Source organism: Silurus aristotelis (assembly GCF_946808225.1).
Source record: "Silurus aristotelis genome assembly, chromosome: 16".
Lineage (NCBI taxonomy): Eukaryota > Metazoa > Chordata > Actinopteri > Siluriformes > Siluridae > Silurus > Silurus aristotelis.
In genome coordinates, this window is record NC_139589.1 from 25,168,504 (window position 1) to 25,181,003 (window position 12,500).

The 12,500-nt window shown below is 40.3% G+C and overlaps 1 protein-coding gene across 1 annotated transcript in view; it reads left to right on the forward strand.

Moving 5' to 3' along the window:
• Nucleotides 1-8,471, forward strand: part of gabra6b (gamma-aminobutyric acid type A receptor subunit alpha6b) — a 13,710-nt gene extending 5,239 nt beyond the window's left edge. Inside the window, exons 8-10 of the mRNA XM_083565534.1 lie at nucleotides 1,621-1,868; nucleotides 3,087-3,334; nucleotides 6,664-8,471. Coding sequence (XP_083421660.1) covers nucleotides 1,621-1,868; nucleotides 3,087-3,334; nucleotides 6,664-6,673 — 506 coding nt within the window. The 3' untranslated portion in view covers nucleotides 6,674-8,471. The remainder of the gene's footprint in view (nucleotides 1-1,620; nucleotides 1,869-3,086; nucleotides 3,335-6,663) is intronic.
• The last annotated feature ends 4,029 nt before the right edge of the window (nucleotides 8,472-12,500 follow it).

The following is a 12,500-nucleotide window of genomic DNA, read 5'->3' on the forward strand; positions in this document are numbered from 1 at the left end:
GAGATTCCGGGCTCCTGGGACGGGATTCCTGATTTGTTGACTTTAGTGACTCTGATTTAAATCACTGAGTTGTACAATAAATGATTGTTATATAATTTGACATTATTATTAGTATTATTTCAACACATAGTTTCTGAATATAATCTGATAAACAGACAAGAAATTAAATTGTCATTATTATAAATAAATGTAGAAATGATTGGGTTCAGATCTTCAGTATGTCTTTATGATGGACAGTAAAGTTCCTACGTTCCTGAGAGTAAGAAACAAAATGCAGCAGCGTTTGAAAGCACTGGGAGTGAAAGCGTCCCTGGGCGCAGAGCAGTAATCTCTAGCCGAGAAGCCTTTCTACTCCAGCGAGCTTCATTTCCACAGAAATCTCTTCCTCATAAAAGCCTGGCATCGCCTCTGGCTCGGCTTTTCAGCGGCGCGGCGCTCGCATCCTGTTCGCTCGTACAGCTCTTACAGACGGGAGGAAAGAAAATCGCATGTTTACGAGCTCCTCGTGTTCCTGTTCCTTGTCCACTGGCTGCACAAGCTGTGTTTATTGACAAAATGCCATGAGGTGAACTAATTACAGCGAACAGAACGGTGTAAAGAAGTCAGGATGGAGCGCAAACACAGAGATTTATGGAGCTGTTTCAGTTTGATCCAAAATCCCTGTATGTGTTTTGATACGGGGAAAGTTGCTGGTATTCGGGTTACACTCAGTGTTAAATCCTCACTCTGCTCTCAATATGGCCGTTACACACATTATAATAAAAATAAAGAGTGTGTGTAATCTACTGGACCCTCTCCAGCCTGCATCTCCTCCTGCTATAAATGTGTGATTTATTTCTGTAATAAGGAAAGGAAATTCCCAGTGAGACGCAGTGAGCTTCTGCCTCGGTCCTCACTCTCGCTTTCTTCATCTGGAACCGAAATTCATGCTCTTTTCTGTAATTTCTTTCCTTGAAGTTGTAGGCGATCACTTCATCGTTCCAGATCTTCGTCTCCATGGCAGAGTTTCTGTCGTTGCGTCTGTTTCCAAAGACAGAAAAACCCGAAATACCTCAGAATAACTCATCACGCTCGCTTGCCTCCTACAGGTTCTGTCAATCTCTCTCTCTCTCACACACACACACACACACACACACACACACACACACACACACACACACACACACACACACACACACACACACACACACACACACACACACACACACACACAGCATTCAGGAGCATTTTTGTGGAAAACATGGCCTAAAACGGCCACCATTTTGAATTCGTGTGGGGAGATGGTGTTGTGTTGATTCGTTGTGTGTGTGTGTGTGTGTGTGTAGTGATTATAAGCAGCATTTATTTAAACCTTAATAAATAATGTGTGTGTGTGTGTGTGTGTGTGTGTGTGTGTGTGTGTGTGTGTGTGTGTGTGTGTGTGTGTGTGTAGTGATTATAAGCAGCATTTATTTAAACCTTAATAAATAATGTGTGTGTGTTTGGGTGTGTGGGTGTGTGTGTGTGTGTGTGTGTGTGTGTGTAGTAATTATAAGCAGCATTTATTTAACCCTTAATAAATAATGTGTGTGTGTGTGTGTGTGTGTGTGTGTGTGTGTGTGTGTGTGTGTGTGTGTGTAGGCATCACTACAGTGCTAACAATGACGACTCTGAGTATTAGCGCTCGACACTCGCTGCCTAAAGTCTCCTACGCCACTGCAATGGACTGGTTTATCGCCGTCTGCTTCGCCTTCGTCTTCTCCGCCCTCATCGAATTCGCTGCAGTCAACTACTTCTCCACCGTGCAGGCCAACCAAGAGCGTCGCCGTGCCAACGCTGCTCGAGCTGCCATGGCAACCCCTGCCAAGAGTGATGCCATGGAAGTTACGGTAAAAACAAATAAATACAATAAATATCAGTTAATGATTATGATTATGATTATGATTATTAACACTTTGATCATGATTGATGTTTTTAGTTTTGATGTTTGAGCATCTTTACTGAACTCATGTGAACATGGAGGAATGTTTCTACACGATTTTTCAGGCCAATCCCAGAGTCCTTTATTTTTTAGGAGAAATGAAAATAATGATTGAAGATAAAAGTGTTGATTAATAATTCATGGTTACTAAATAATTTGCTCATTTGTTTTGTTTATTAATGGAAATGTGAAAACGTGTTTTATGGGATTGTACTGTAACTATAACACTATAACTATAAATAGATATAAATTCAGTCAGAGGAAAAGCTGTGAATCTTCAAGCTGAGCAGTTTACACTTTTTACAGTTCCATGAACAGCTCCATGTTTTTATTCGGAAGAGAAAGTGGAAAGAGACTGGAGAAAGACTGGAGAGAGACTGGAGATAGACTGAAGAGAAACTGGAAAGAGACTGGAGATAGACTAGTGAGAAACTGACGAGAGACTGGAAAGACCCTGGAAAGATATTATTATGAAACTGGAGAGAGACTGAGGAGAAACTGGACAGAGACTGGAGAAAGACTGGAGAGAGACTGCAGAGAGACTGGAGAGAGACTGGAGATAGACTATAGAAAAACTGGAAAAAAAACTGGAGAGAGACTGGAGAGAGACTAGTGAGAAACTGGAGAGAGACTGGAAAGAGACTGAAGAGAGACTGGAGAGAGACTGGTGAGAAACTGGAAAAATATTATCGAGAAACTGGAGAGAGACTGAAGAGAAACTGGACAGAGACTGGAGAGAGACTGCAAAGAGACTGGAGAGAGACTGGTGAGATACTGGTGAGATACTGGATAGAGACTGGGGAGATACTGGAAAGAGACTGGTGAGAAACTGGCGAGAGATTGGTGAGAAACTGGAGAGAGACTGGTGAGAAACTGGAGAGAGACTGAATAAAGGTTGCTTTGTGTTGATTATTGATAAATAATGTGTATTTAAAGGTGATAATCACTGATTAATTTATTTTTAAACCACACCCCCTTAATTGCAAGTTGTTTCCTTAGTATTTGGCACCTCAGAGCAGGAACATCGAGAGGAACCATGTATAACATCAGATCTTCAAGCTGAATCCTCTCAGTCTGATCTAAAAGATGAAGGATCTGATTACATAAATGTTGTTTCCTTTCCAAGGCTCTGGTGGATCCCAGCAGTGTTCTCAAGAAAAGGCTGAACTCTGTACCACAGAAGGAGATCCCCGTGGTTCCTGCGAGCCCTGTGCCTGATGTACATCAGCAGGGTTCAGCCACGCCCGCTAACGATATGCTAACTGGCACCAGCATCATCGATAAATACTCACGCATCCTCTTCCCTCTGTCCTTCGGTGCCTTTAACCTCGTTTACTGGATCGTTTACCTCACCAAGGACCCCATGGAGGCAAGGTGTGTGTGTGTGTGTGTGTGTGTGTGTGTGTGTGTGTGTGTGTGTGTGTGTGTGTGTGTGTGTGTTTGTGTGTGTGAGAGAGAGAGAGAGAGAGAGAGAGAGAGAGAGAGAGAGAGAGATGCACATGTACTTTTATTAAAACTTAAATAAAACCTTATTATTTATGTAATTTTCTATGATGTTGATTTGTTTATTTGTTAAATTGATTATTTAATTTTAATATAGTTTTAATTGAATTTTTGTATTTATTTATTGATTTAATTTTTTATTTGCTTCATTTATTAATAAATTATATTTGCTTTAAAACTTTAAATAATGAAATACAAATGACTGTTTATTTATTAAAGAAATTAATTCATACATTTATTAATGTATTAACTGGTGGTGAAGTGTGGTTAGTTGTTGTGATGGTTGTAGTTGTTGTGATGGTTGTAGTTGTTGTGATGGTTGTAGTGGTTGTGATGGTTGTAGTGGTTGTGAGTGGTGTAATGGTGTCATGGTGAAGTGTGGTGGGTGGTTGTAATGGTTGTACTGGTTGTATTGGTTGTAGTTGGTGGGAAGGTTGTAGTGGTGTAGTAGTTGTACTGGTGTAATGTAATGGTTGTGTTGTGTTGTCAGCTGTGATGTCGTTGTTTGTTGATTGGATGTAGTGGTTGTGTTGGTCGTAATGGTTGTTGTGGTTGTAATATTTGTAGTGGTTGTGACTGGTGTAGTGGTTGTAATGGTTGTGTTGGTTGTAATTGTTGTATTGGGTGTAATGGTTGTGGTGGTTGTGTTGGTTGTAAAGGCTGTAGTGGTTGTGAGTGGTGAAGTGGTTATAATGGTTGTGTTGGTTGTAATGGCCATAATGGTTGCAATGGTTGTGAGTGGTGTACTGTTTGTGATGGTTGTAGTGGTTGTAATGGCTGTGTTGGTTGTAATGTTGTGGTTGTGCTGGTTGTAGTGGTTGTGAGTGGTGTACTGGTTGTGGTGGTTGTGATGGTTGTGATGATGTACTTGATGGTGTGCTGTTCTTTTTCTCTTATGTAACAGTATCAACATTCGCTTTCACTGCTGATCCTTTACTGGAGCAGAACTGAAATTCACACCATAAGCTGGTTAACAACCTGCACACACACACACACACACACACACACACACACACACACACACACACACACACACACACACACACACACACACACACACACACACACAATTCTCTCTCTCTCTCTCTCTCTCTCTCTCTCTCTCTCTCTCTCTCTCTCTCTCTCTCTCTCTCTCTCTCTCTCTCTCTCTCTCTCTCTTCTCCGACTGTAGTTATGTGATGTTGTGTGTGTGTGTGTGTGTGTGTGTGTGTGTGTGTGTGTGTGTGTGAGAGAGAGAGAGAGAGAGACTGGACTGTGTATTACACTGCATCTGAAAAGGTCAGAATATTTACCCACCAATCAGAACTTTAGTGACAGTTATGAATGTGGGTTAGGGTTAGTTGATGTAAAAAAGGAGCGTGTCTCAAGTGTTTTTTTTGCTTAGTCAGGGGTTTAGTCCAGCGCCATCGTCTGACTGTTTGAAGGAATTACAATATGTTTCTCTAAAATCTATGTAGAAATCAATATATTTTAATCTTCATGACTTTCAGAAGAACTTCCTCCTCATTAATATTATCTCAAAATATTCTGCTGAATATTTTACTTTTAGTGACTTCACAGCACTAAAACAGGACAAAAGGTTTCCTTCTTAAAATGAGGGCGGAGTTTACGCTCATAGATATGCGATAGTGGCTTTAGGATTCCATTCACTGTTAGCAACATTAGCATCACCCTGGTGTCCCTCTAATCATCTACACTCGGGGTGGTACGGACACTGAGGACGATTCTGGCAAAACTGTTTAATTAATAGAATGATTATGTGTCTGTGTGTGTGTGTGTGTGTGTGTGTGTGTGTGTGTGTGTGTGTGTGTGTGTGTGTGTGTGTGTGTGCTATTTTGGGCCTTGTCGTATTGCTTTGCTTTATAAATCTCTCAGTTGAAAAGTGGGACAGGAAAAAAGAGGACTTTAAGAATCTCTGTGTGTGTGTGTGTGTGTGTGTGTGTGTGTGTGTGTGTGTGTGTGTGTGTGTGTGTGTGTGTGTGTGTGTGTGTGTAATACCTGCAGGCAATATACACTCCTCTTTATTGCCTACTTGTGTGTCACATCTCAGTTATAAATCAAGCGCACTAAACGTTGCTGTAGTGTGAATCGTGTGCAGCTGCTGTTTGTCCTCACTGTAATGTAATAATCAGTCATTATGGCCGCTGACATGACTGTGTGTGTGTGTGTGTGTGTGTGTGTGTGTGTGTGTGTGTGTGTGTGTGTGTGTTACATCACATATCACATATGCAGGATTTCCCCTAGGCGTCCTACAAATCGTCTCCACTCCACGTCCAGTGCTGTTCATATCTCACTCTTATTCACTTCCTCTACAGCCTGTGTAGTGTGGAAGCTCAGGAGATGATCTTCATTACTCCAGTTCCTCTTTTTATTGAGCTTCACACTCAAATCATCCACTTTTATTCCACATTATATTTATAGATATTATTAAATAGGAACCATCAAATAAATGATAAAAAAAAATCAATAATCAATTCATTAATTTATGTTTCTGCCTTTTAATATAAAATCACACACAGACGCTGATGAAGAACAGCTGAACATCTGATGAATTTTATTCGAATGTAAACTGGGTGAATGTGTTGCCTTCATTTCACTGGTGTTTGTAAGACAGAGTGCAAACAAACAAACTAATACTGGCATAATATACATATTTATTTATTAATATGAGTAAATAAGAAAAATAAACATTATAATAAAGGTTCATTAATTTATTAATACTCAATTTACTCAATTTACTGCATTTCACTGGTACTTGTATTCTGCACAATGACAACATAGTGCATCTAATCTAATCTAATCTAATCTAATCTAATCTAATTTATTTATTTATTTATATTTCTCTTTTTGTGTAAAAAAATCGAATAAAAACCTCACACTAATGACACCTGAGGATTTCTGATGGATGATTATTCTGACCTGAATTGAACTGATCTTTAATTTTAATGATGAGTAAAATCTGGGAAATTACACTGCGATTTATAAAAAAAAAATTAATAATAATAATTAATTAATTAATTAATAAATAAGCAATTCATGAATTAGAGCTCTGTGAAAGGCTTCTGGGTAAAAGTTATTTTGCTGTTTGTTATAAAAAATGTTGGATGAGGCTTAAACCTGCAAAATTTTCTTTCTTTCTATCTTTCTTTCTTCATCTCTTTTTTCTCACTGTATTCTGTCTTTCTTTCCCCCGTGTGCAGGGACGAGTGAGCACCGTGTTCTTGCACAGAAGATCTCTCAGGAGACAGAGGAACAGATGGAGGATAAAAAACTTCCATCATCTCACACTGCTTTCTTTTAACATATAAAAAAGGAAATAGTTTAATTTTACCTTCGACCATTAACCCCTTTATATTTACATTTATCTCACTTTTTTAAACCAAAGTAAAACTTGATCCTGCAGACACGCCAGAGAGGGAACTACAAGGATTTAACAGATAATCAAGACTTTTTTCTAAAACTGTAAATAGAAGCTAAAAGTTAACCTCCTGGTGGGTTGTAGATAATCAGCATCTGATAATTACACTTAACATTACAGAAAAGGGTTCTACTGGAGGTTCTACTGGAGGTTCTACTGGAGGTTCTACTGGAGGTTCTACTGAAATCTCTCTGATTGACTGATAAAAGAACCTGTTTGTGTTTATACAGTAATACAGATAAACACGACATACTTATTAGACATAGTGAAGGTTCCACATGGGTTCTTGAATCAGTAGAGCGTTCTCAGCTTCTTTAACAGAATTTAACTTTGAAAAGCTGCAAAAAAAATGGTTCTTCAAAAGGTTCCTCAATGTTTACTGAATAATTAACGGTTCTTAAAAATCCTAAAAAATTTCATCTATCGTTTAGCCCGCACTAGTGTGAACGCAGGAAATTACACACACACACACACACACACACACACACACACACACACACACACACACACACACACACACACACACACACACACACACACACACACTCTCTCTCTCTTTTTTTCTCTCTCACACTTCATGTGCACTTTACTTAAAAAATCCTTTTGGCACTTATGATGTATGAGCATGTTTTAAGTGTAGTGCAAGCTTTCTCTGTTTAACACTTCAGCATGAACACACACACACACACACACACACACACACACACACACACACACACACGCACACACACACACAGACACACAAACACGCACACACAGACACACACACACACACACACACACAAAGACACACACACACAAAGACACACACACACGCACACACAGACACACACACACACACGCACGCACGCACACACACACACACACACACACACACACACACACACACACACACACACACACACACACACACACACACACACACCAGAGATGCAATGCAGAAGCGACGCCAACGATTACAATTATATGTGTAATTAAACAGCATGTTGAAATTTTAAACCATTTACAGTTACATTTTGAAGGCAATCTAACAGTTGTGTAGTGTTTGTGTTTTGTGTTGTCACTTATTGTAGAGCAGCTGCAAACACTCACTTTCATCCCCGGTCTCTCACACTGGAGACTCCTTCCATAAATATTACAGAAACATCTCCTTACTTCAAGAAAACTTGGTGTCAGTGAAGGAAGAGACTGCAGACTGTCACGCATTGTGTGTGTGTGTGTGTGTGTGTGTGTGTGTGTGTGTGTGTGTGCATGTGTATGCACGTGTGTGCTCGTGTGTGTTGCTAAAGCATGAGTCAACCCCATACTATTATGCAGATGATTATAAATAACCTGCAGATGTACGGATGTAAATACGCCGTGTGTGAATTGTGAGCTGTGTGCTGATCATCATTGCTACGTGCTACAACTTTCAGAGAAATGCAGAAATACGCTTTAATTACAGACAATCTGAAAAATCCTACAACTTTACAGTGAGGAAACATCAAACAATACAACCTGAAAGCTGTTATACAGGAGATCTGAAGAGAGCATGAATGACATCACTTCCTGTTTATGCAAATTTAAAAGAGAAATAAACAGAAAACAGTTTCACTGCTGTTCAGTGTCAGTTCAGAATCATGGGATAGCAAGTGACCTGAATGATTGTAGCAAAGGTTGTGTATATATGTGTGAGTAAAGGTGTAGATATGGGTGTGAGTACAGGTGTAGATATGGGTGTGAGTACAGGTGTAGATATGGGTGTGAGTCAGGGTGTAGATATGGGTGTGAGTAAGGGTGTAGATATGGGTGTGAGTACAGGTGTAGATATGGGTGTGAGTAAGGGTGTGAGTAAGGGTGTAGATATGGGTGTGAGTACAGGTGTAGATATGGGTGTGAGTAAGGGTGTGAGTAAGGGTGTAGATATGGGTGTGAGTACAGGTGTAGATATGGGTGTGAGTCAGGGTGTAGATATGGGTGTGAGTACAGGTGTAGATATGGGTGTGAGTAAGGGTGTAGATATGGGTGTGAGTACAGGTGTAGATATGGGTGTGAGTAAGGGTGTAGATATGGGTGTGAGTACAGGCGTAGATATGGGTGTAGATATAGGTGTAAGTAAGGGTGTGAGTAAGGGTGTAGATATGGGTGTGAGTAAGGGTGTGAGTAAGGGTGTAGATATGGGTGTGAGTAAGGTGTGGGTAAGGGTGTAGATATGGGTGTGAGTAAGGGTGTAGATATGGGTGTGAGTACAGGTGTAGATATGGGTGTGAGTAAGGGTGTAGATATGGGTGTGAGTACAGGCGTAGATATGGGTGTAGATATAGGTGTGAGTAAGGGTGTAGATAAGGGTGTGAGTAAGGGTGTAGATATGGCTGTGAGTAAGGGTGTATATATGGTTGTAAGTATGGTTGTAGATCTGGGTGTGAGTCAGGGTGTAGATATGGGTGTGAGAGTGTAGATATGGGTGTAAATATGGTTGTAGATATGGTGTGAGTAAAGGTGTGAGTAAGGGTGTATATATGGGTGTGAGTAATGTTTTGTTTAATAGTGAGGTAGGTCTCTCTCTCTCTCTCTCTCTCTCTCTCTCTCTCTCTCTCGCTCTTTCTCTCTGTCAATGTTTAAGATATTGGACTTCTGATCAGAAGGTTGTGAGTTCAGATCCCACCACCACTGTTCCGCCACTGCTCGAATCAACTGCTGTTTTTTTCTGAATGAGATAGTTGTGAGTTGCTCTTGATAAGGACACGGATACGAGTCACAGATAAACACTGAAGATTATCTTTTATTTAAAGTGCTGAGTTTTGTATGTTTGTTTTCTGTAGTTGTTAAAGAGATGATTATCCTGTACATGATGCAGAACTCAGCTGAATTACTGTGTGTCTGTTACTGTACCTGTATTAATAATAATAATAAAAATCTTATTTATAGTATTTATTTATTTGATAGTTATAGAGCACTTTAACCTAAAGGACGTTTTATTGTGTAAAAAAGTCACACTTATAAAAAGCAGCACTTTGAAAGTAGGTCACTTTAAAATATTGTATATTGATGGGAAAGTGAAGTAATGTGTGGAGCTCAGGCGTCTGTTTCTTTCCTCACACCGTCTCTGTACAAAACCTGAAATCAATTGTGTTGTCAGTTTAGAGTTTACTTTTTGGTCCACAAAGTGCAAAAATACACTTTAAATATAACTTTACTTTCACACATGACACACAATTCTTTACCTAATTATACTGCACAATAATTATTATAACATTTTAAAAAAATACCCTACATACAGTTCCTCATGTTGCTCCTGGAAGCTGGATGAGTTCCTCATGTTGCTCCTGGAAGCTGGATGAGTTCCTCATGTTGCTCCTGGAAGCTGGATGAGTTCCTCATGTTGCTCCTGGAAGCTGGATGAGTTCCTCATGTTGCTCCTGGAAGCTAGATGATTTTCTCTCCTCCAATTCTTTATTTATGATCGATCTTTTTTGCTTCTATTTGTTATTGCATGTATTTTAAAGCAAGCAAACAAAATAAAAATCATTTACCACTGTAGACAATGTGAGGAGAATTTCTCTCCACACAGGCCCTCAGGTGCTTGTTCAGTCCCTTGTCGTCTAAAGACTGGACTTCTCGCACCTCGCTACAGGCAGGTTTTCTCTGAAGGACATTCTACACCTGCAGCTGATCCAGAACTCATCAGAACAACTTTTTTTTTAAACTTCCAGGTTCTCCCACAGCACCCCACTGCAATGTTTCCTCCACTGGCTTCCTGTAGCGGCTGGATCAGATTTAAAACATTGATGCTCCTCTACAATTCCAAAAACCAACCGCCATCCCTCTACTTACAGCTTTTATATCACCTACACTGCTCCAACCTCTATCCATCATCTACCACTGCTCTATTCATCCCTTCACCATCTACCACTGCTCTATTTATCCCTCCATCCTGAACCACTGCTCTACTGATTCAACCTCATCTACCACTGCTCAATTCACCCCTCCATCATCAAGCACTGCCCTATTCATCCCTTTATCCTAAACCACTGCTTTATCCATCCCCCCATTATCCACATCTGCTCAATACACCCCTCCATCCTCAACACCTGCTCTATTCATCCCTCCATCATCTACCACTGCTCTATTCATCCATCCATCCTTAATGACTTCACCACTGATCCCTCCATCCTCAGTAACTGTGCCACTGATCCCTCTATCATCTACAATTGCGTTACTGATCCCTTCAATCCTGAACCACTGCACAACTGATCCCTCTGATCCTCTACAGCTGCTCGACTGGTCTCTCCATCTCTACGGCGATAAGGAATGCAACCTTCCAGACTCTTTTATGTTCTGGCACCAAGGTGGTGGAATAAACCTCCACTTGATAGCTGAACAGCTGATTCTCTAGCAGTCTTCAAACCACACCAAAAGACCTACTTCTTCTACAGGGTCTTAAATGTAAATGTAAAATAAAAAAATGTAATCCGTTGTGTGATCACATGCTCAGCGTCTTTCTCAGATTAGATTAGCAGTTAGCAAAGCAAGCTAACTATATTAGCTAAATTACTTAGCTATTTAGCTCACTAGGAGCTCCGGCAATCTCCATTAATTCCTTTAGAGCTTTATTTTTCCTCCTAATGTCTCTGTATGCATTTAATAAAAACTCATAGAAGAAATTATAAAGTGTTTAAGAAAGTAAATATGAACTAACTACAGGAAGGGACAGGAACATCAAACAGGAACTTCAAGCTAGAACTTAAAGCACATGTCATGAGTGAAGTCTTCATGAGATGATGAAGTATTACGAGATATAATGTTCTGTGTCCTGGTTTGAATCTTTTTGGAAGAGGTAAAGAGGTAAACAAGGTTTTCACTCGATCCGCCATCTTGCTTTCGTTTCTCTGCTTAGCTGCAAAAACCCCATCACGCCTACACAGTCCTGACTCACGGCTGAAAACAAAAGCATTGTGAAGCTTCGCTCTGTCATTCCTGCTGTTCACACTGTTTCAGCTCTCACACTCTGAAAGAGATGTTGCCAAGAAAACGTGGCTGTCAATCATGATTCACCCATAACGAAGACACGCCCATACCAACAGAGCCATCACACAAAATTGAGATAAAAGAGTCAATATTTTGTCACGAGCTGTCAAAGTAACAAAGCAGCTTTCAAAGCTTTCAATTCAAACAAACAACTTCTTACATCACAACTTTCACATGAACTCATCAGAGGCCTGAGAAGGTAACGTTCTTAACAGGAACTGGCAGCTTAAATCTGAGAGCTTCATTAAGACACCTGCAAACTGCAACAGCTTGACTGGAAAAATCCCCCTCCTGTGGGGGTCCAGACTTGGACTCTGCTGTCAAGCATACAGCTGAGGCCAACAGGGCAGCCCCCACTGAGAAGCTCCAACCTGTGGTCAGCATCGTGGAAACTGTAGCTCCTCAATCAATACTGGAAACATGTGCACAGACGTGTTTACTTCCTGTCTGAAGTATGTTAAAACAATTCTCAGCAGTTTTATATGAGGGATTTAGAATCCTGTACAGGGCACATGCGCAGCACAAATAGTGTTTCTGATTCGGATCAAGTCGCCACAGAAACTCCAGCTAACAACATTTCATAGGAGGAGGATGTTTCCAGACACTAAGCAT